Source organism: Scyliorhinus canicula, chromosome 10, assembly GCF_902713615.1.
Source record: "Scyliorhinus canicula chromosome 10, sScyCan1.1, whole genome shotgun sequence".
Taxonomy (NCBI): Eukaryota; Metazoa; Chordata; class Chondrichthyes; order Carcharhiniformes; family Scyliorhinidae; genus Scyliorhinus; species Scyliorhinus canicula.
The window spans coordinates 62,750,318-62,774,068 of NC_052155.1; the positions used below are offsets into that span (position 1 = coordinate 62,750,318).

Here is a 23,751-nt window from a genome sequence, read left to right on the forward strand (position 1 = left end):
TCCATCCTCTGGCTGGTCCTGCAGGTCCTCCCTGGGCACGTCCTCCAGCTCCTCCTGGTCCAGCACTACATCCTCATCCTCTTCGGAGGTGGCCACATAGTCCTCCTCCTCCACCTCCAGCACATCGCTCCACAGCTGTGCCATGAAATCCCATTGTTAATGGCGGGGTCAGTAGATTCTGCTGGCGGACCGTCGCTGAAATACACATGGCGGGGTATTTGGCAAATCCCATCCACTTAGTGGACGGTCTGCTCGCTGCTATAATATGGTACAGCCCAAATATCAAACTGAAGGGGCAGCACGGTAGCATAGTGGTTAGCATCAATGCTTCACAGCTCCAGGGTCGCAGGTTCGGTTCCCGGCTGGGTCACTGTCTGTGCGGAGTCTGCACGTCCTCCCTGTGTGTGCGTGGGTTTCCTCCGGGTGCTCCGGTTTCCTCCCACAGTCCAAAGATGTGCGGGTTAGGTGGATTGGCCATGCTAAATTGCCCGTAGTGTCCTAAAAAGTAAGGTTAAGGGGGAGTTGTTGGGTTACGGGTATATGGTGGATATGTGAGTTTGAGTAGGGTGATCATTGCTCGGCACAACATCGAGGGCCGAAGGGCCTGTTCTGTGCTGTACTGTTCTAAACTGAAGTGAGGGCCAAACCATGATAATGGTATGGATTTCACAGTGATGAGTTTGGATGAGTCACCTATTAGACTATTGACTGATACCATCTTCCCTTTAACAAATAGTTTACTGGGGAAAAAGAATGGATATAAACATTTGCAGAAAGCAGCTTGAGTTATTTCAGAGTCAAGAGAGATATGAACATTCAGTGGAAAAATTGAGTGTGACATGACACTAAAAAGAACTACCTTGTTCAGTATTTCACTTTGCTTCCGATTTTAACTCCGGGACAGGTTTTTGCCGTGTGAGCTAAACGTCTGCTCCAGAGATGAGCCCAATGGTACTTTCCAAAATTAGGAACGCCCACTTTTCTACGCAGAGAGAAAAGGTAGTCCAACAGGACAATTAGAAAAACTGTGTAATGTTTGATGGAATAATTCATGTGATAAATCCCCAGCAGGGACCTGAGAGCCATACATAAAGTTATATGAACAAGAACAGAATTTTATGGCCCAGTTACAGTGGGGGTGGAAAATGCGTTCAAACGTCCATTGACTTCAGCAGGAACAGAAAATGATGCCGGTGGAAGCAACCCAACAATTCTGCCCAATATCTTCCTATTCTGGCACTTCCTTTAGTTCTGCATTATGCTGAAAAAAAATATTATGGATTGGTTTTAAGTCTCTTCCCCAGAAGATGGCAGTATTAGCAGAAATGATTGTCAAAGTTGAAAAACAAGTTGGAGAACGATTTGAATTCATTGTATTGAAATAACAATTAGTACAAAGTCAGCAAATGTATGTCACGCCACAATGCCTCTGTTGCACCATGATGGATGCGTATAGAGAGAACAAAGTGTAAGTTTATTATGACCTGTACCTACATTTTAATATTTATATACTCTTGTGTATTCTGTTTACTATTTCACAGTGAAATTACTTATTTAAGGTTGTTTTGTCATGCTCAGAATATTAATATCAAGGGATTATTTTTCTGAAGAATTGGTATTGGAGGTTCTCCTGTTTGATTATTATTTCTTCAGGATTACTTATGATCAGTAAAAATTTGAATAGTATTAGGGCAAGGATAGTTAAAAATTAAACTCCACGATTTATTTCAAATTCTTTGACTATGCATAGATTGTATTATTAATTATAAATTGTTTTTCTTGTTAAAATCGTCAAAAACAGATAGTAGCATTGAATTTTTTAAGCAACATGATAAACCCTTTTATACTATTTTATTGAATTTCTGCCCATTTTCTGCCAAGAAAGTGCACCGTGTGTTTAAAGGCTGCTGGCGAACCCTACATACAAAAATAAAGCCAGTTTTTAGTAACTGTTTAGATAATTAACAGGTTTGGAGTTGATCACTTTTGTCTCGAAAAAGAGGCACCAGTTGAACAGAGCACAGAACATTTTCTGCATGCCAGATTTGCCAAGTTCTGTACATTATATTGGGTGCTGCACAAACCATTGATCCTGGTGATTTCATCACGGAGAGTGTTCTACTGTCCTCTGGGGAGTACTACACACAACTTCTTTGTATCTTTTTCTTGCACTAGTTATATCCACTTTTACAGTGATCAAACAGGAGGTTGTTGTTCAACCATTCCATTACTTCTGGACACTGGGCAAGTCATCCAGAGACCCAGGGTAATGTTCTGGGGACCCGGGTTTGAATTTCACCACAACAGAGAGTGAATGAACAGAGAGTGGAATTAAAAGTCTAATAATGCTGACTACAAAAGAATTGCTGATTATCATAAAAAAACATCCAATTCACTGATGTCCTTTAGGGAAAGGAAATCTGCCATCCTTACATTGTCTACTTTACATATGACTCCAGAACCACACCAATGAAATGGTCTTGCAAGCAATTCAGTAGGGATAGGCAATAAATGCTTACCCAGCCAGAGATGTCCAAATCCAATGCATTTAAAAAAAACAAATCCATAAACTCCATTTTCCTGTCCACCAAATTACATTTCTTTGCATTTCGTATTGCCTTGCACTTTTTCCCTTCGTCCAAGACTTGGCAAATATGAAACATTTAATATCCATTTTTAATTTTAACATAGTTGAAATAATATATGATCTACAGTGAAAGCAAATTATTGCATATGCTGGAATCTGAAACAAAATCAGAAAAAGCTGGTCATTCTCAGCTGGTCTGAAAGCATCTGTGGAGAAAGAATGGAGCTAATGATTCAAGTCTGAATGACTTTTTGTCAAAGCCTATAACATATTTTCACATTTTGAAATTTGAGCAGGCAGTCAGATTTTCTGCAACTCATTAGTTTGTAAAAAGATTAAAGCAATACAAGGAGCTTATGTTAATATTAAAGGAAACTGCAAAATTAGACATTTCTGGTGTTGGCTTGCTTGCCATGGCTGCAAGACATTTGTAGCACAAATGAAAATGAAATGAAATGAAAATCGCTTATTGTCACGAGTAGGCTTCAATGAAGTTACTGTGAAAAGCCCCTAGTCGCCACATTCCGGCGCCTGTCCGGGGAGGCTGGTACGGGAAATCACTGAAATCGCTGGTATCACTCAAATTCAGGATTATAGGGCGCGATTCTCCCGAGTTACGAAAAATCAGGAAGCTGGCGTCAAAAACGGGCGGGTTTGACGCCAGCCTCCGCCCCCGCGACCGGGAACCGATTCATCTCCCCGGTCGGGGCTAGCATCGCGCGGCCGTGAACTCCGGCATCGCGGGCTTAACGAATTTCGTTAAGCCCGCTAGCCAAAGTTAGCGACGGCTGACGCGTCAGATGACGTCAGCCGCGCATGCGCGGATTGGACGACTCCAACCCGCGTATGCGTGGATGACATCATCACGCATATGCGTTTAACCCGCGCATGCGCGGGCCGTTATGCTCCGCAGAAGCCCCGCAGATGGATCCATCGGGGCGGCGGAGGGAGAAAGAGTTCGCGGGGTAAGTACCCGTTGCCCGCGATCGGTGCCCACCGATCGCGGGCCCATGGCATCCACGGCCGTGCCAATCGGTGCCATGGTTCCCGAGAACGGGACTTTACGGCCGTTTTTACGAACGGTCAGAGCAGGTGTGTTTTACGCTTGTAAAAACGGCCGTAAAGGCCTTGGAAATCGGCCCATCGGCCAGGAGAGAATCGCTGCTCACCGTAAAAAAACGGCGGGCAGCGATTCGTGTCGGGGGCGGGCGTGGGGGGGGGGGGGGGGGGGGAGAATAGCGGGAGGGCATCGGACCTGCGTGTCCGTAAAAATTTACGCCGCCCGCTATTCTCCGATTTTTCGTAAGTCGGGAGAATCGCGCCCTATAGTATAACATTTCATGTGTTGACCGCATTTAGCCAGCATCAAACTTACATGATTTAATAGTAACAAGGTTTTGTATAACCATTTGAAACTGGGCGTCTATGAAGTAGGTTCTGCAAACCATACTTGAGAAGGAAGCATAATTTTAGCAATTTGAAGATCCCTACAATACTAATGGGAACTTCAATGAACCAGCTAACCAAATAATGGTACCTGACTGGATGTTTAAGCTTTAAAAACATTTTGCATAATGTTTGAGATGACCTTAGAGAGAATTTGAGTTAACTTCTATTTTGAATAATAAGTACATTCTGTGTTAAAGGTCCCCAATATATCATCAATGAAGTGTATTGTGTGATCCCTGGATTCATTGATGAAGTGTTATCAGTTGAAATGTTCCGAAAGTCCAGGATAAAATAAAATTCTTCTATTTGAAGGCAACATTTTGAAACTAGTATAAAGTGATAGAGAAACTTAATTTCTTTGTCTTTTTCTGGGAAAGTAGAGGCTTCTTAATTTATATCAATAAATTAAGCTTAATGGTTCAAGGAACTTACCTTGAACCTTGAAGGTAGTTATTTAACAAATAACCTTTCTTGTCTTTATATCCTTCCTTACCTCTATAAGAATACAAAGCTCTGTATAGACTGCGGATTACTATTTCTTGTGTAATATAAAGCTTGGAACTGTTGTCTGTGTGTCAGAAGCAAGTTGCAGATGCATGGTCTTGCACAGATTTATCAGAGGAAATTATACAGACAACATAAATGATGATGAAGCTACATGAGATCTTGCATTAATTGCCTGAGCTCAACTACAAAAGGACTAGCCCATGGGGCTCCCTAACTTTGCACTGCAATGGCTTTGCTTTTATCCTTCAGCTGAAAAGTCATTACACCATGTCCTGCATTCTGTGATACTTATTCTTGCTTTACAGTGACTACATTTATTCATTCTATAGATTTGTACATGGGTAAAGTTCAGGATAAAACAAGAGCTATCTTCTCTCCTTATATATTCAGGAGAAGTACACATACCATTGTCAAATGCACAGTTGATCTAACAGAATGTTAGAACTATGTGAATAATAAAACAGCTGACTTTTTGATAAGAGTGGTACCGATCGCAAGAAACCTTGGAGATGAAGACTGATTTATAGAGGTTTTCTGGGATGCTGAAGGCAGCAAAATCTGGAAAATCCTTTTTTTTTAATAAAATGGATTCTTTAATGTAAAATGGATTCTTTACTCAAATAATTTCTGCTAATTTTCCTAATGAGGACCTTTTTCATTCACGGTTAAGCTTGAAGGTTCTGAGCTTATCTAATCTTTTTCTTCACGTTCAGGTGGGGTCAATCTTGCGGGAATTTCTTTATACCACTTCCATGTGTCACAGTAACCAGATGTGAATGTAATATTTCAGGTGTGGTGCAATAGAGCAATTGCAAGACAACCTAAGATTTACATTCAATTATTTTAGCAATGTAGCTCAGCATTCTTTTTGCTTTGTTGCCTTCCTAATCATTAACTATTAGGTTTGCATCTGTAGAATGAAAACATCCACAGCAGCTTAATCATAACAATGTTTATGCTTATCACCGCTACTTTTCTGAAAACTGAGCATACTTTTGGCATGGTTGAATGGTTCTATTTTACAAAGAGCTTAGGTTTTGGCACCAACATCATTATACTGCAGATTACCTCGTACGATCAGTTACAAAGGCACTGTAGATATAATATATATCAAATAAAGTTACATAGTGCCAGATGAAACAATATCTACTTGCAACTTGAACTAGATGCTTTAAAATTAAGTTTATTTAGAGAAATAGTTAATAGTTTAGTAAACTAGAGATTTAGATTACTAACCAAAAAATAAATTCAAATCTTACCATAGCATTTGAATTCTGTTTTTTAAAAGTCTGTAAATAATAGGCTGATATCAGGACACGTTCCATGATGCCAATGAAGTACCATAAAACCCAACTAGCTCATTAAACCTTTTCTTTAGGGGGCAAAACTTAATACCCTTGCCCAGTCTCAATGTTAGGTGAATGCCAGCCCGCACCAACGTGGTTGACTCTTAATTGCGCTCTGAAATGACTGAGCAAGCCATTCACTTGTATCACCATCTTCTCAGGGCCGAAAATAAATCCACATCCCAAGAATGAATTATTTAAAAATGGAAATGAAACATATCTCCATTATATAAAGGGTTGGTTCTAGAAGAGGTACAGATAAGTGAAATGTTTATTAGCCACATAGATATTTTAACCTGTTTTCCAAGAACAGTTTTTGCATATGAACTGCATCATGACCTTCTGTCAAACAGTTTGTATGATTTGTTCAATGAGTAAAGGGAGTTAGCATGCTCTCTGCTTTTATATGCTGGTTTGCGACTTCTTTTCAGTCTACACTGCTGACTAGAGAAGAGGGCCAAATTTGTACTTTTTTCCTGTCACTACACTGCCTCCCTGTCAACATGTCTTCAACTGTGTCTCCTCATGATAACTTATGGAACCTGGGTCCCTTGCATCCCAAGGTTAAAACTTCAGAGGAACTCAGTGTGCAGGCCCACCAGCATGTGGACATGCCCTAGCATTCATGAACCAAACGCCCAGCTATGAGCAAATATTTCCACTTTGCATACCTCGGGAGAGTTGAACACTATAGAAATAAACTCTGATGAAAAATCTAGAGTGGAGCCCAAAGATGGACTGATAAGTAATATTTGTAGTAACACTGCAACTAAGCTGGTGCTAGTTATAGTACTTTACATTCCTTTGGACTCAACCAGAGAGGTCGAGAGAGGATCCTGATATTTGGGTAGCCAAAAGTCTCCATACATTCTGCCCAGGTTTTAACTCTAGAGAGACCACTACAGTTTCACTGCAGAGAATTAACACAAGAGACAGCAGTTATGAGTGTTATGGGTGCTATGGGCTCTCTCTGATGTGGGAGGGCCCAACATGCTCCACTGGTCAGCCAACAACCACCTTGTCCTGACCAGCCACAGTCCATCGACTTCAATGGGTGCTTGGACCTTAGAGTGTCTGCTCAATAAGTGTACAGAATAGAAACATAGAAACATCGAAAATAGGAAGAGGAGTAGGCCCTTCAAGTCTTCTCCTCTATCTTGAGATAGAGGATTATGGCTGATACTATATGTATATTCATACCCCCACACTCTTCCCATACACCTTTAGAATCTAGAAATCTATCTTTTTCCTTCTTAAATATATTTGGTTACTTGGCATCCACAGCCATCTGTGTTAGAAAATTTCACATTTTCACCACCGCATAAGTCATGATGTTCCCCTCACTTCAGTCCCAAATGGTCTACACTGTATCCTGAGGCTGTGACCCTTTGTTCTAGATCCCCAAGCCAGAGGAAAAAACATTGCTGCATTCAATCGGTCCCACCCTGTTAAATGTTTATGCATTTCAAATAGCTCCTATCGCATTCTTCCAAATTTCAGTGAATACAACCCCAGTTGACCCAATTTCTCCTCATACGACAAACCAACCATCCCAGGAATTAGTATAGTGAGTATTTGCTGCACTCTGTCTATGGCTAATATACCAACTGTCATCGGGATATGATGTTTTGGTGTCCTAATCTGAGGAAGGATATTCTTGCTGTGGAGGGAGTGCAGCAAAGGCTGCACCTGGCTGATTTCTGGGATGGCAGAACTGTCATATGAGGAGCGACTAAGTCAGTTAGGATTATATTCATTGGAGTTCAGAAGAGTGACAGGGGGTCGCATAGGGACCTATAAAATTGTAACAGGATAGATTCAGAAAGAATGTCCCTGATGCCGGGAGAGTCCAAAAGCAGTGGTAATAGTTTGAGGTTAAGGGGGAAATCTTTTAAGACTGGTGAGGAGAAATTTCTTCACCCAGAGAGTGGTGAATCTGTGGACTTCACCATCGCAAAAGGTTGCTGAGATCAAAACATTGTGTAATTTCAAGAAGGAATGAGATATAGCTATTGAGGCTAAAGGGGGTCAAGGGATATGGCGGGGGGATGGCGGTGAGGCGGGATCAGGGTATTGAATGTGATGATCAGCCATGATCATAAGGAATGGTGGAGCAGTCTTGAAGGGCCAAATGGCCTCCTCTTGCTTCTATTTTCTATGTTTCTACATTTCTATCTGCATGAACGTCTCTGTCTCCGTTGGAGGGAGTGAACACATTCCCACTGACACTAGCAATCCCGATGCCATTTCATGCTCTAACAAGCATTGATTAACAGAGGGCGGAGCGTCTGCCCATCACGATGAGGAAGCAGTACCTTGGAAATCTACCAGCCAATCTGATTGATCAGCAGGTCTCCAGTCATTCCAGGAGCAGTGCTGCGACGGTCAGAAGAGGCACTGCAGTTTGCTGCCTGGAATTGAGTGTTGGGATCCAGAGGAAAAATAAGTGTCAGGATAAAATGGGCTGGTGGATGGAAGGAGATCCCCCCCGCCCCCAACAACTCCCCACCTTCGATTGAACTTAGTTCAATTTTAGCTTCCCCCCCCGATCTTTCATCTGCCCGCTAGCCTAAATACTGAGACAGGGCAGGAAATGGCCCTTAAGTGGCCACTTATGGGCCTTATTTGGGGCAAAGGCAGGCTTTTCCTTCGAGGCCCTGCTCACCCCGGTGGTATAATCACATCCCTTTGGGACAGGTGGTGTCTTAGAGGGAATCCCGTCCTTGAAATTTTATACTCCCTTCTACCCATCGATCTCAGAACACATGGGAGAGGGGATCAGGTGGCGGGAGGAGGTTGGTGAATGTAAAATCCTGGCCACGGTTCTCAGTACAGCAGTTTCATGGGAAATGCCATGAACAAATGGGATCACTATATATTGCCTTCATTGGTATCACCAAAACATAAGAACATAAGAACATAAGAACTAGGAGCAGGAGTAGGCCATCTGGCCCCTCGAGCCTGCTCCACCATTCAATGAGATCATGGCTGATCTTTTGTGGACTCAGCTCCACTTTCCGGCCCGAACACCATAACCCTTAATCCCTTTATTATTCAAAAAAACTATCTATCTTTACCTTAAAAACATTTAATGAAGGAGCCTCAACTGCTTCACTGGGCAAGGAATTCCATAGATTTACAACCCTTTGGGTGAAGAAGTTCCTCCTAAACTCAGTCCTAAATCTACTTCCCCTTATTTTGAGGCTATGTTCCCTAGTTCTGCTTTCACCCGCCAGTGGAAACAACCTGCCCGCATCTATCCTATCTATTCACTTCATACTTTTAAATGTTTCTATAAGATCCCCCCTCATCCTTCTAAATTCCAATGAGTACAGTCCCAGTCTACTCAACCTCTCCTCATAATCCAACCCCTTCAGCTCTGGAATTAACCTAGTGAATCTCCTCTGCACACCCTCCAGTGCCAGTATGTCCTTTTTCAAGTAAGGAGACCAAAATTGAACACAATACTCCAGGTGTGGCCTCACTAACACCTTATACAATTGCAACATAACCTCCCTAGTCTTAAACTCCATCCCTCTAGCAATGAAGGACAAAATTCCATTTGCCTTCTTAATCACCTGTTGCACCTGTAAACTAACTTTTTGTGACTCATGCACTAGCACACCCAGGTCTCTCTGCACAGCGGCATGCTTTAATATTTTATTGTTTAAACAATAATCCCGTTTGCTGTTATTCCTACCAAAATGGATAACCTCACATTTGTCAACATTGTATTCCATCTGCCAGACCCTAGCCCATTCACTTAACCTATCCAAATCCCTCTGCAGACCTCCAGATATACCACATCCATTGGCTCCCCGTTATCTACTGCACTGGTAATGTCCTCAAAAAATTCCACTAAATTAGTTAGGCACGACCTGCCCTTTATGAACCCATGCTGCGTCTGCCCAAAAACACTTGACTATGTCAGCACAGAAGGTCTATTTATGTTTCTGGAGAAAATTGACTGTCCTCAGAAGCTGCTCAACATGATCTGCTCTTTCCATGACAACAGCCTGTCAAATGTGCCAGGTTAACATTGAACCCTTTGAGAACATCTCGATAGAGAGTAAATGGGCAACTGCCGGACTGTCAAGAAGAAACAGGCAGGTAGTGCAGGAGTCCCCTGAGTGCATCCTACTCTCCAACCAGTATATAGTTCTGAATATTGATGAGAGTGATGGTGTTAGGAAAATAATGGTAGTTTTGTGGGATTTTTATTTTTATTAGTAAACGTGAGAAATACGGTATAGTTTTAAGTGGGTTTAATTTAACGTTTCTGTGTCAGGAAGTATAAAACCTATAGTTAGACTCAAGCTTGACAAAGGTGTTTGATTTGATTTAATTTGATTTGATTTATTGTCACATGTACCTAAGTACAGTGAAAAGTATTTTTCTGCGGCCGAGGGAACGTACACAGTATGTACATAATAGACAAAAGAATAATCAACAGATAATATTGACAAATGGTACATCAACAAACAGTGATTGGTTACAGTGCAGAACAAGGGACCAAACAAAGCAACTACATGAGCAAGAGCAGCATAGGGCGTCGTGATTGGTGTTCTTACAGGGAATAGACCAGTCCAAGGGGGAGTTGTTGTGGAGTCTTGCAGCTGTGGGGAAGAAGCTGTTCCTATGTCTGGATGTGCGGGTCTTCAGACTTCTGTACCTTCTCCCTGATGAAAGGGTCTGGAAGAAGGCAATGCCTGGGTGGGAGGGGTCTCTGATAATGCTGTCTGCCTTCCTGAGACAGTGGGAGGTGTTTTCAGAATCAATGTGAGGGTGGCAAGCTTGTGTGATGCATTGGGCTGAGTTCACCACACTCTGCAGTTTCTTGCGATCTTGGATCAAGCAGTTGCTGTACCAGGCTGTGATGCAGCTGGATAGGATGCTCTCTGTCACACATCTGTAGAAGTTTGTGAGAGTCAATGCAGACATGCCAAATTTCTTTAGCAGACAGGAGTGTGTGTCATGTTACGCTTCCTGAAGTCGATGATCAGTTCCTTGGTTTTTCCAACATTTAGAGAGAGGTTCTTTGCAACCAAGTGATTTAGCTCCCTCCTGTAGTCTGATTTGTCGTTGTTTGAGATACGGCCCACCACAGTCGTATCATCCACAAACTTATAGATTGAGTTGGAGTTAAATCTTGCCACAAAGTCATGCGTGTATAGGGAGTACAGTAGAGGACTGAGCACAAATCCTTGCGGGGCTCCGGTGTTGAGGACTATTGTGCAGGAGGTGCTGTTGCCTATCCTGACAGATTGCGGTCTGTTGATGAGGAAGTTGAGGCTCCAGCTGCACAGGGAGGTTCAAGCACTGAAGTTCAAGATTGTGGAGTTTGGTTATTAGTTTTGTCGGGATAATGGTGTTGAAGGGGGAGCTGTAGTCGATGAACAGCAGTCTTACAAAGGTGTCCTTGTTGTCAAGGTGTTTGAGTGTTGATTGTATATGTTTGTATGTGTGTGGGTTGGTTAGATTCCAACTGTCTTTCAATTGTACTTAGAGAGAGCCACAGTGTGAAAAATAAATAAAAGGCAAAAGCATGAGGCTATTGCATAGCAGCAGGAGGCCCTTTTAAGAGGTGGCAGATGGAGTCTAATGTTGAAAAGCGTGAGGTGGTTCACTTTGGAAGGAGTAACAGGAATGCAGAGTACTGGGCTAATGACAAGATTCTTGGTAGTGTAGATGAACAGAGAGATCTCGGCATCCAGGTACATAAATCCTTGAAAGTTGCCACCCAGGTTAATAGGGCTGTTAAGAAGGCATATGGTGTGCTAGCCTTTATCAGTAGGGGGATTGAGTTTCGGAGCCACGAGGTCATGCTGCAGCTGTACAAAACTCTGGTGCTGCCGCACCTGGAGTACTGCGTGCAGTTCTGGTCACCACATTATAGGAAGGATGTGGAAGCTTTGGAAAGGGTTCAGCGGAGATTTACTAGGATGTTGCCTGGTATGGAGGGAAGGTCTTACGAGGAAAGGCTCAGGGACTTGAGGTTGTTTTCATTAGAGAGGAGAAGGCTGAGAGGTGACTTAATAGAGACATATAAGATAGTCAGAGGGTTAGATAGGGTGGACAGTGAGAGTATTTTTCCTCGGATGGTGATGACCAACACGAGGGGACATAGCTTTAAATTGAGGGGTGGTAGATATAGGACAGATGTCAGAGGCAGTTTCTTTACTCAGAGAGTAGTAGGGGTGTGGAACGCCCTGCCTGCAACAGTAGTAGACTCGCCAAATTTAAGGGCATTTAAGTGGCCACTGGATAGACATATAGATGAAAATGGAATAGTGTAGGTCAGATAGGCTTCAGATGGTTTCACTGGTCGGCGCAACATCGAGGGCCGAAGGGCCCGTACTGCGCTGTAATGTTCTATGTTCTAGCTCCCTGGATGAAAAAAGTTAGCAATTAAGATAAAGAAGGAAAAGTGTGTTTATGGCAGATGTCAGGTGAATAAACAACAGAGAACTAGGTTGAAGATAGAAGGTTCAGAGGAGAAGTGAAATAGAAAATAAGAGAAACAAAACAAAAGTATGAAAAGAGCATGGCAGCTAACATAAAAGGAATCCCCAAATCTTCTATTGGCTTATAAATAATAAAAGGGTGGTAAAAGAATGGGGCTGATTAGGGACAATAAAAGGGGATTAATATATGGAAACAGGAGGCATAACTGAGTGATTAAATGAATAGTTTGCATTTGTCATTAACAAAGAAGAAGATGCTATCAGGAATTCAGCGAAAGAGGAGGTAATTAATATACTAGAAGGATTAAAAATTGAAAATGAGGAGGTATGGATTGGCTATCTATACTTAAGATTGCTAAAACACCACATCCACATGAGATGCATCCAAGGATACTAAGGGAAGTGAGAATGACTATAATTTAAGAGTCAATCACATTACTGTGAATCTGAAATCTCATATAAGCCAGTCCAGGTAAGGCGACAGGTTTCCTTCACTAAAGAACATTACTGAACCAGATGGGCTTTTACGAGAATCAACAATGGTTTCATGTTCATCATTATACTTTTAATTCCAGTTGTTTTATTGAATTCAACTTTTACCATCTGCCATGGTGGGATTCGAACCTTGGTCCCCAGAGTGTTATTACCCTGGGTCTACTCTCCAGCGACATTACCACTATGTCACTGGTCAATAAAGCATATTGTATCCCAGGATTTATTAATTGGGGCATAGTGAATAAAAGCAAGGAGGCTTATACTTATATAAAACACAGGTTCAGCTCCAACGCGCATGTTGGTTCCAGTTTAGAGCACTGTACTTGCAGAAAAATGTGAATGAACTAGAAAGAGTGCAGAAAAGATTCATGAGAATGCTTCAAAGATAGATTGGACGTTAGGAATGTTTTCCTTGGAAAAAAGACCGATGAAAAATTTGATAGAGGTACTCAAAAGCATGAAGGGTGTGAACAGATTAGATGGGGAAAAATTGTTCCCACATGTGAAAGGATCAAGAAAGTGAGGTAATTGGCAAAAGAAGCATTGGAAACATGAGGAAAACCTTACACACGCGACGAGTAGTTGGGATCTGGAAAGCACTGCCAGAGAATGTGGTGGAGACAGATTCAATTGAGGCATTGAAAAGGGAATTAGATAATTACCTGATAAAGAAGAATGTGCAAGGTTATGGGGAGAAATCATGGGAATGACACCAGCAGAACTTCTCATTTGTAGAGCTGGTGCAGGCATGGTGGACAACTGGCCCTCTTCTGTGCTATAACAATTCTGTGATTCTATATTTACCAATGAGGTCTGGCAACGGCACTCTGTTGCATATTCTTCTCTTTACTGCTGTCATGTGCTTCAGGTCATCTACAGAGGGTATTTGATTACATACCGAAACTGAAGGAAAACTGTTCAGACTTCTCATCTGAGATCATAGACAAGGTGCACCAAGTCCTATGATGTTGTTGAACTGGTATTCTATACCGAGGAGCACCTTCAGTGGTAAATAGACAAACTTTCTCACACCTTTGATTTGACTATCAGGAAGGCAACTGTCATTTTCATAGAATTTACAGTGCAGAAGGAGGCCATTCGGCCCATCGAGTCTGCACCGGCTCCTGGAAAGAGCACCCTACCCAAGGTTAACACCTCCACCCTATCCCCATAGCCCAGTAACCCCACCCAACACTAAGGGCCATTTTGGACCCTAAGGGCAATTTATCATGTCCAATCCACCTAATTTGCACATCTTTGGACTGTGGGAGGAAACCGGAGCACCCGGAGGAAACCCACGCACACAAGGGGAGGATGTGCAGACTCCGCAGAGACAGTGACCCAGCCGGGAATCGAACCTGGGACCCTGGAGCTGTGAAGCGATTGTGCTATCCACAATGCTACCGTGCTGCCCCCGGTCCAGAATATTGCCGTACCACCATTTATCAGCATTGACAATGTGACCCTGAAGGTTATTAAAAATTACACATATCTAGCCCTTATAATCACTGCCATCTGTCACTTGATGCTGAAATCAACACATGCATCACAAAAGCTGCAACTATGTCCCAGCTGAGTAAGAGAGCGGAACAGCAACCTGGCTAAGAACACTAAACTATGAATCTACTAAGCCCGCATCCTTAGCACACTCCTCTACATTGGTGAGCCCTAAATGACATATACTGAGCTGCAGAAAAGGCTGATCAGTTTCCAACTTCACTGTCTCTGACACCTCCTTAGCATCTCTTGCAGGACAAGATCACTAATATAGAGGTTCTGATGTGTACTGATTTCATCAACTGAGCCAACACCATCAGCACTGGCTCGGTCACATTCATTAGATGAATTATGGCCTTTTTCACTACTGGTTGTGATCTCCCCTCTGCAACTAGGACACTTGCAAGCAAGATAGGAAGATGCCCGGATACTGCCACTGAGAACTGGATGGCAGTCGCTGATGGCTGTGACTTCTGGGGTGGGATTCTCCCCTACCCGGCGTGACGGGGGGTCCCGGCATAGGGGAGTGGCGCCAACCACTCCGGGGTCGGGCCTCCCCAAAGGTGGGGAATTCTCCGCACCTTTGGGGGCTAGCCCAGCGTCGGAGCGGTTGGCACCAGAAGACTGGCGCAAAAAACCGGCGCCAGCGGCCTTTCATGCCCGCCGCCCGGCAGCGGGGCTGGCCGAAAGGCTTTCGTCGGTCAGCGCCTGCGCGATGTGGGCTTCTCTTCCGCTTCCGCCATGGCGGAGGCCGTGGCAGCGGCGGTGGAGAAAGAGTGCACCCAGGGCACTGGCCCGGAGTCTGAGCGGGGGGCCCCGATCGCGGGCCTGGCCACCGTGGGGACACCCCGATCGCCCCGCGCCCCCCCCAGGACCCCGGGGGCCCGGTTGCGGCGCCGATCCCGCCGCCACCAGAGGTGGTTCAAACCTCGGCGGTGGGAGAGGCCTCCCAGCGGCGGGACTTTGGCCCATCTGGGCCGGAGAATCGCCGCAGGGGCCTCGCCGATCGGAGTGACGTGATTCCCGCCCCCGCCAATTCCCGGGTGGCGGAGAATCTCTGCCACGGCGGGGGCGGGATTTGCAGCGGCCCCAGGCGATTCTCCGACCCTGTTGGGGGTCGGAGAATTTCACCCCTGGATGCTGACTGTTTGGAAAGGCATTGGAAGAGGCGCGCAGACATTACAGGTTCAACTGGCTGAGAAGAGGGCCCAGAGAAAACATGGGCCAATCAATCGTACAGTCAGAGACTTTTTCCCCGGGTAGAACAAACCATTACAAGAGGTCATAAATTTAAGGTGAATGGGGGCGTGGGGGGGGGGGGGGGGGGGGGGGGGGGGGTGGGGGGGGGGGGCGATGTCAGAGGTCAGAGGTAGGTTCTCTACCCAGAGAGTAGTGGGGGCATGGAATGCACGGCCTCTGGAAGTGGTTGAGTCCGAAACATTAGGGACCTTCAAGCGGCTATTGGATAGGTACATGAATTACGGTAGAATGATGGGTATAGATTAATTTGTTCTTAATTTAGGACAAAAGATCGGCACAACATCGTGGGCCAAAGGGCCTGTTCTGTGCTGTATTTTCTGTGCTGTATTTTCTCAGGCATGGTGTATCTCTACAGAAAATGTGGCCGAGGCTGCTCCATGTCCCACATGTCAGCGTAGAGCTCCTCAGCCATGCTAGTTGATGAATAACACAGAGTTGACTAGCAGGGTGTAAACCAGAATCGTATGGGACGAAAGGGTGCCATTTTATACCATAAACCCTGAAATGATTTTGACATTTCTAAAACGTACTCCTTCATAGTTCAAAGTCCCTTGGAACTATAAAATACTTTATTGTGGACCATGGGGCTAAAAGCCGATATGTCTCCTGGACCTGATGGGTTTCTTTATAGGATATTAAAGGAAGTAGCTACAGAGATAGTGGATGCACTGGTAGTAATCTCTCAAGAATCCTTAAATTCTGGAAAACTTCTAGAGGATTGGAAAACTGACAATGTAACACCCTTATTCAAAAAGAGAAAGAAAACAGGTACAATAAGCTATTTAGCATATCATCTGTCATTGGGAAAATGTTTGAGCCCATTATATAGGATGTAGCAGAACATTTAGAAATACATAATAAAATCAAGCAGATCAAAAGGATTGGATTGGATTGGATTTGTTTATTGTCACGTGTATCGAGGTACAGTGAAAAGTATTTTTCTGCAAGCAGCTCAACAGATCATTCAGTACATGGAAGAAAAGGGAATTAAACAAAATTCAAGAAAATACTAGAGCTTTAGAATTAAGTTTTAAAAGGTTAGAACGAGTATAAGTTAAGTTAAAAGTGGATCTGTTGGGGAGAGCTTGCAGAGAGTCGCCTTGCTCCGGCGCCATCTTACGATCACTTGCGAAAGGCTTCATGAAGGGAAAATCATGCCTGACAAATTTATTTAAATTATTTGAGGTGGTAATGAGCAGGATAGATAAAGGGGAACAAGTAGATGCAAAATACTTGGATTTCAAAAACGTGTTTGATAAGGTACCACACATAGGAGTACATAATAAGATTAGAGTATTAGGGGTAGCATGATAGAGGATTGACTAACTATTAGAAGAAAGAGGGGCATTTGCAGGATGGCAACTTGAAACTAGTGAAGTGCCACAGGGATCAGTGCTGGGGCCACAATTATTTACAATATATATTAATGACTTGGATGAGTGAAGTGAATGTACTGTGCCAAGTTTGACACAAAGATAGTTGGGAAGGGAAGTGGTGAGGATGACACAAAGAGTCCACAGAGTGATATAGGCAGGTTAAGTGAATGGGCAAAAAGTTGGTCGATGGAATTTAACATCGGAAAATGTGAAGTTATGCACTTTGGTAGGAGGGATAAAGGAGCTGAATATTATTTAAATGGAGAAAGACTGCAGAAAGCTGCAGCACAGAGGAATTTGGGGGTACTCATGCATAAATGAAAAAATTGAGCATGCAAGTTCAGCAGGTACTAAGGAAGGCAAATGGAATGATGGCCTTTATTTCAAAGGAAATGGAGTAAAAAAATAGGGAAGTCTTGCTCAAACAGTAAAGGACATTAGTTCGACCACATCTGGAATACCATGAACATTTTTGGTCCCTTTATTGAAGGAAAAATATACTGATATTGGAGACAGTTCACATAATGTTCACTGGGTTGAACCCAGGTATGGAGAGATTTTCTTCGGCAGATTTTTAATAGTGATGGAGGTCGACAGTAAAGAAAAGGCCCTTCGGCCCATCATGTCTGCGCCGGTCAAAAACAACCACCTAAATATTCTAATCCCATTTTCTAGCACTTGGCCCATAATCTTGTATGCCTTGGCAGCACAAGTGCACATCTAAATACTTCTTAAATGTTATGAGTGTCACTGCCTCCAACACCCTTTCAAATACTGACTTCCAGATTCCCAGCACTCTCTGAGTGAAAATGTTTCCCCTCACATTTCCTCTACCCTCCTGCCCTTACCTTAAATCTATGCCCCCTTGTCATTGGTCCCTCTACCAAGGGGAAAAAATCCTTCTGTCTACTCTATCTATGCCCCTCATAATTTTATACATCTAATAATAATCTTTATTATTGTCACAAGTAGGCTTACATTAACACTGCAATGAAGTTACTGTGAGAATCCCCCAGTCGCCACACTCCGGCGTCAGTTTGGGTACACTGAGGGAGATTTCAGAATGTCCGATTCACGTAACAAGCACGTCTTTCGGGACTTGTGGGTGGAAACTGGAGCACCCGGAGGAAACCCACACAGCCACGTGCAGATTCCGCACAGTGACCCAAGCCGGAAATCGAACTTGGGACCCTGGCGCTGTGAAGCAATAGAGCTAACCACTGTGCTGCCCTCAATCATGTCATGATTCAATAAGGGAATCAAGTGTTATGGGGATAAAGCAAGAAAGTGGAATTGAAGATTATCATATCAAATCAGTCATGATCCCATTGAATATCTGAGCAGATTTGATATGCTGAATAGCTTACTTCTGCTTGGATGTTTTATGGTTTTTGGTCTTATTGTGTAAAATCAAACTGTTAACTGGATATATGTCATGACGAAATTGGTTGCAACAAGGGCAATCTTCCCTCGACTGGAAGGCTGCATATGAGAATACATACATATGCATCCCGACCGCAGGAATATGACAATTGTAACTATCTTCAAGAAGGGAGATAAATCATACCGTGGAAACAATTGAGGTATTTCCCTATTCTCCATAACAGGCCGAATTGCCTACATACTGCGACTGCGGAAATCCTCCCAGAAACACAATAAACACACTACAACAATGCGGAGGACCCTCTGGGGCTGTACTGAAGTGCACCCCTGGACTGGTTGTGGCAGTGGAAGCCTGTCTTCAAGACTCCAATGCATCGCTCTATAACTGACCAGGTGGCAGTGTGTGCCTCGATATATTGCGTTTACGCTTCAATCTGAGGCCTCTGTATTGGGTGTCATCAGCCGTGACATCGGCCAGTATTTCTTGTCCCTCCAAGATCCAGCGTTACAGTCTGGGGTGGTTCTCAAAGACTCCAGGGATCTGTGAGTGTCCCCATTTGAAAGTATCATGCACACTCCCAGTGAAACATGCACATATATGCATTATGATCATGTGGTGGTTGCAGATAAGTTGAACATAAGACATAGGAGCAGAATTAGGCCACTCGATCCATCGAGTCTGCTCCGCCATTCAATCATGCTTGATATTTTTCTCATCCCTATTTTCCTGCCTTCTCCCCATAGCCCCTGATCCCCTTATTTATCAAGAACCTATCTTATCTCTGTCATAAAGTCACTCAGTGATGTGGCCTCCACAGCCTTCTGCGGCAAAGTGTTCCACAGATTCACTACCCTCTAGCTAAAGAAACTCATCCTCATCTCTGTTTTAAAGGATAGTCCCTTTTGTCTGAAATTGTGTCCTCCGCTTATGGTTTTTCCTACAAGTGGAAACATCCTCTCCAAGTCCACTCTATCCAGGCCTGTAAGTTTCAATAAGATCCCCCTCATCCTTCCAACAAGTACAGACCCAGAGTCCTCAACCGTTCCTCATATGAAAACCTCTTCATTCCAGGGATCATTTTTGTGAACCTCCTCTGGACCCTTTCCGAGGCCAGCACATCCTTTCTTAGATACGGGGCCCAAAACTGTTCACAATACTCCAAATGAGGTCTGACCAGAGCCTTATATAGCCTCAGAAGTACATCCCTGGTCTTGTATTCTAGCCCTCTCAACATGAATGCTAGCATTGCATTTGCCTTCCTAACTGCTGACTGAACCTGCACATTAACCTTAAGAGAATCGTGAACAAGGACTCCCAAATCCCTTTGTGCTTCTGATTTCCAAAGCATCTCTCCATTTAGAAAATAGTCTATACCTCCATTTCTTTATCTGAAGTGCATAACATCACACTTTTCCACATAGTATTCCATCTGCGACTTCCTTGCCCACTCTCCTAGCCTGTCCAAGTCCTTCTGCAGCCCACCTGCTTCCTCAATACTTCCTGTCCCTCTACAGATCTTTGTATCATTTGCAAACTTAGCAACAGTGCCTTCAATTCCTTCTTCCAGATCATTAATGCATATTGTGAGAAGTTGTGGTCCCAGCCGACCGGTAGAGGCACATCAATAGTCACCGGCTACCATCCTGCCCACTCTCTGCCTTCTGCCAGTCAACCAATCCTCTATCCATGCCAAGATCTCACCCTTAACACCATGGGTTTCTAACTTATTTAACAGCCTCCCATGCGGCACCTTGTCAAAGACCTGAAAATCTAAATAAATCATGTCCACTGGTTCTCCTTTGTCTAACTTCCTTGTTACTTCCTCAAAGAACTCTAACAGATTTGTCAGACGTGACCTCCCCTTGAAGCTGTGCTGACTCAGTCCTATTTTATCACGCACTTCCAAGTACTCTGCAATCTCAACTTTAATAATGGACTCTAAAATCGTACCAATGACTGAAGTCAGGCTAACCGGACTATAATTTCCCGTCTTCTACCTCCCTCCCTTCTGAAACAGTGTTGTTACATTAGCCACTTTCCAGTCCTCTGGGACTCTTCCTGCCTCCAGTGATTCCTGAAAGGTCATCCCCAACGCCTCCCCAATCTCCTGAGCTATCTCTTTTAGAACCCTGGGCCATCTGGCTCAAGTGATTTATCCACCTTCAGACATTTCAGTTTCCCCAGAATCTTCTCCTTAGTGATGGTCACTGCACTCACCTGTGCCCCCTGATTTTCCTGGGGCTCTGGCATTCCACTGGTGTATTCCACTGTGAAGGCTGATGTAAAGTAACTATTCAGTTCATCTGCCATTTCTTTGTTTCCTATTATTACTTCTCCAGCCACATTTTCCAGTGGTCCAATGTCTATTTTTGCCTCTCTCTTACCTTTTATATATTGCAGGGAGTGGGACCCTTGCGATTGACATAGGACACTCCCTGATGCGATTGTACTCTCAAGGTCACATTTGTCCCATAAATGGCCCCTGGACCTGTGGCAATCCAGCAGTGGAAGGAAATCCCACTGCCCTGTTATCTTGATGGGCCTGTTCAAGGTCAAAGTTGATGTACTCAGAGGCCAGAGCATACAGAGCATCCGTGGCCTCTCGGATGCACTTGTGGGCTGATGATTGAGAGATAAGTCACCAGTTGAACCATGGAATGATCCTGCGGTAAAAACGTTCAGGGCTGCCATGGCCTTTACAGTCACAGGGACTCTTCATAGCTCATCCGGCCATGGTCACTTCCCTCGCCCCTTCAGAGTCGCCTATAAGCTCACGTCTGGTTGTTCCCTCCCTGAATATCAGTAGCAGTGATGTTCAATATGTATTGGAGCATGTGAAAGCCTTTGTGAATCTTGAGGGCAGTTGGATCCCCCAGGGGAATTGAGTGATCGCAGCTGCGAGGCTTGACACTATGCCTCCCAATGCCCTGCTCCCAACCTTTATCCTTTAACACTTAAGGTTTCAACCCCTCACCTTAACTGTGAGTTTGTGGCAGTTGACATTGGTGAGCATCAAAAGATGACAAGCAAGACTCTCAGGAATGTTAACAGGCACAACTGCTCTCTGAGGCAGGGAAAGGCTGCACTATTGAGCACAGTTCATACTTGGGCTTCCTTATCCTGTAATCTAATTCCTTTTATGCCTTCACACTTGGCAGCTCCTGCATTATCTCTGAGTAAATGTACCATGGCACCGCACACCCCCACTCCAACACCCCCAGCCTGATCATCACTATCCTGCCTTTTCTCTCAGGGTCACACCCAGCCAGCCCATACGCTGACAAACTTCAGCCTCAACACTCCCTTTCTTCCACATCATGAACCCACCCTAAGCCCAGGCCATTGGAAACTGCTATCTATGAGTTCACTCTCTCTTCTTTGGCACATTGGCTGACGAATTATTACTGGCAGTAAAACTATTTTCACACAAAAAGTGTTGCCCTATAATCTCTGAGGGCTATCAGCGGCTGTGAAAACAAAGAGCCTTTCACTCACTCTGGACAGTGAACTACTTTTAAACCACACAGGCTTTAGAATTGTTCTGGCCTGCGAAAGGATTTTAAAGCAGGCACACAGCAGGCGTAATAGAAACATAGATTAATCATGACCCTCAGCCCAGGGAGACCCCCGATGTGCCTCATCACTCCCAGCCCTCACACCCAAAGCCCAGCACCTTTAAACGACCCCCTCCACAGCTGCCCAGCGGTTATTTTCCCCTTTTGCACTATGATACAAAGTGGAGAGCGGAACTGACCTGCCTCTTTCCATGGTGCCTGCACCACGTTTTTATAAAGTGGTAGTAATTTGCACCTGCCTGACATCATGTTGATGGGTAGGAAGATTCAATGAGGCCATACATCTGATGTTACCTTGCTAATTACATTCAAATTGATTAAAATGTATTCAAATAAGTTTTAAGCCTAGCGTCAATGGGGAAGGCCCGAGGAGATCACGTTAGGAGTTTACGCTCGCGCAAATACCATTTTTGGCCTGCCTGTGGTGGCGCCCCAGGTTTCTGCTCTTGTTGCAACAATGAAATCACTCTAGTTAAAAGTCCTCACATTGAGGGGCTAGGCCCGTGCCAGAGTGGTTCCCACTCCGGCTGGCGTGAACGGCCTTTGGCGAATTTGAAGCATTTGAAGAATTTTTGTCGTCTGTGTTAAACGGGAAATGCTGGGAGACACTCAGCAGGCCCGACAGCATCTGTGGATAGGGAAATGGAACCAAAGTTTCATTGTATTTACTGTTTGCCTCGCAACTGGTGATTATTCTTCCTTGAAGAATGTTTCTTTGTGGCTCTGACTTGTTCCAGCATGACATACTTAATGACACAAGTTCAGAATTGATTGAATTCTCAATGGCAGACTTGGCAATCAGGTATAAGACCATAAGATATCAGAACAGAATTTGGACTATCGAGTCTGCTACGCCATTCAATCATGGCGAGTATGTTTCGCATCACCATTCTCCTGCCTTCTCCCATAACCCCTGATCCCCTTATTAATCATGAACCTAACTATCTCTGACATAAAGATACTCAGTGACTTGGCAATGAGTTCCACAAATTCACCACCCTCTGGCTGAAGAAATTCCTCCTCATCTCTGTTTTAAAGGACTGTCCTTTCAGTCCCTTCAGTATCTGAGCTCGGTAATATTATCAGAGATGTGCGAACTATCCATGTTTATAGAATTGCTTGACACAACTGATTTTGCCCTACTCTTGTCTGGCAAATTACTAATTAGATCATCCTGGTATGCAAAGATAACCCCTAGTTCCATTTCTTTATTAGCAGTTATCTTCTTAAACTCTCTCCCCGAGTTGTTTTACTTTTACCTCCAACAACTGTGAGGAACTAATGGACTTTGTTTTCTCATTAGGTTCTAGATTGTTTGTTCAGCTGACTCTGCTGCACCTTTGTTTATGAAGCCAAGTCTTCCCCCAGTACCCCTTGCCCTAATTCTTTCTCTAATTTCTTTCCTGTCCTTATTCCAATTTCAAGAGACCCATCTCTTCCTCTCAACACTATTCTCACTACAGTGCTGACTATTCAATCTTCCTTAATTGTCCCCATTCTGGTTCTTTCTTCCCACATACTGTCGTCTACCATCAGACATCATTATCAGAAAAAAATCCTTGACCCCTCTGTTCTTGCAACTAAACTACTGCCTCATTCTGAATCTCCCTTTCCTCTTGAACATGGTGCCACCTCTCAAATTTATGCCTATTTTTCCTGAAATTTCATATTTGAACGTCTCCAATCAGGGGCGAAATTCTCCGACCTCCAACAGGGTCGGAGAATCGCCTGGGGCCGCCGAAAATCCCGCCCCCGCCGTGGCAGAGATTCTCCGCCACCCGGGAATTGGCGGGGGCGGGAATCACGGCACT

General features: G+C 44.1%; 1 protein-coding gene across 3 annotated transcripts in view; it reads left to right on the forward strand.

Moving 5' to 3' along the window:
• Positions 1–1,424: 1,424 nt before the first annotated feature.
• The window catches only part of gra (granulito), a 325,500-nt gene continuing 303,173 nt past the window's right edge, over positions 1,425–23,751 (forward strand). For all 3 annotated transcript variants that reach the window (XM_038809070.1, XM_038809071.1, XM_038809074.1), the window contains exon 1: positions 1,425–1,468. In XM_038809070.1, the coding sequence (XP_038664998.1) occupies positions 1,440–1,468 (29 nt within the window). In that variant the 5' untranslated portion in view covers positions 1,425–1,439. The remainder of the gene's footprint in view (positions 1,469–23,751) is intronic.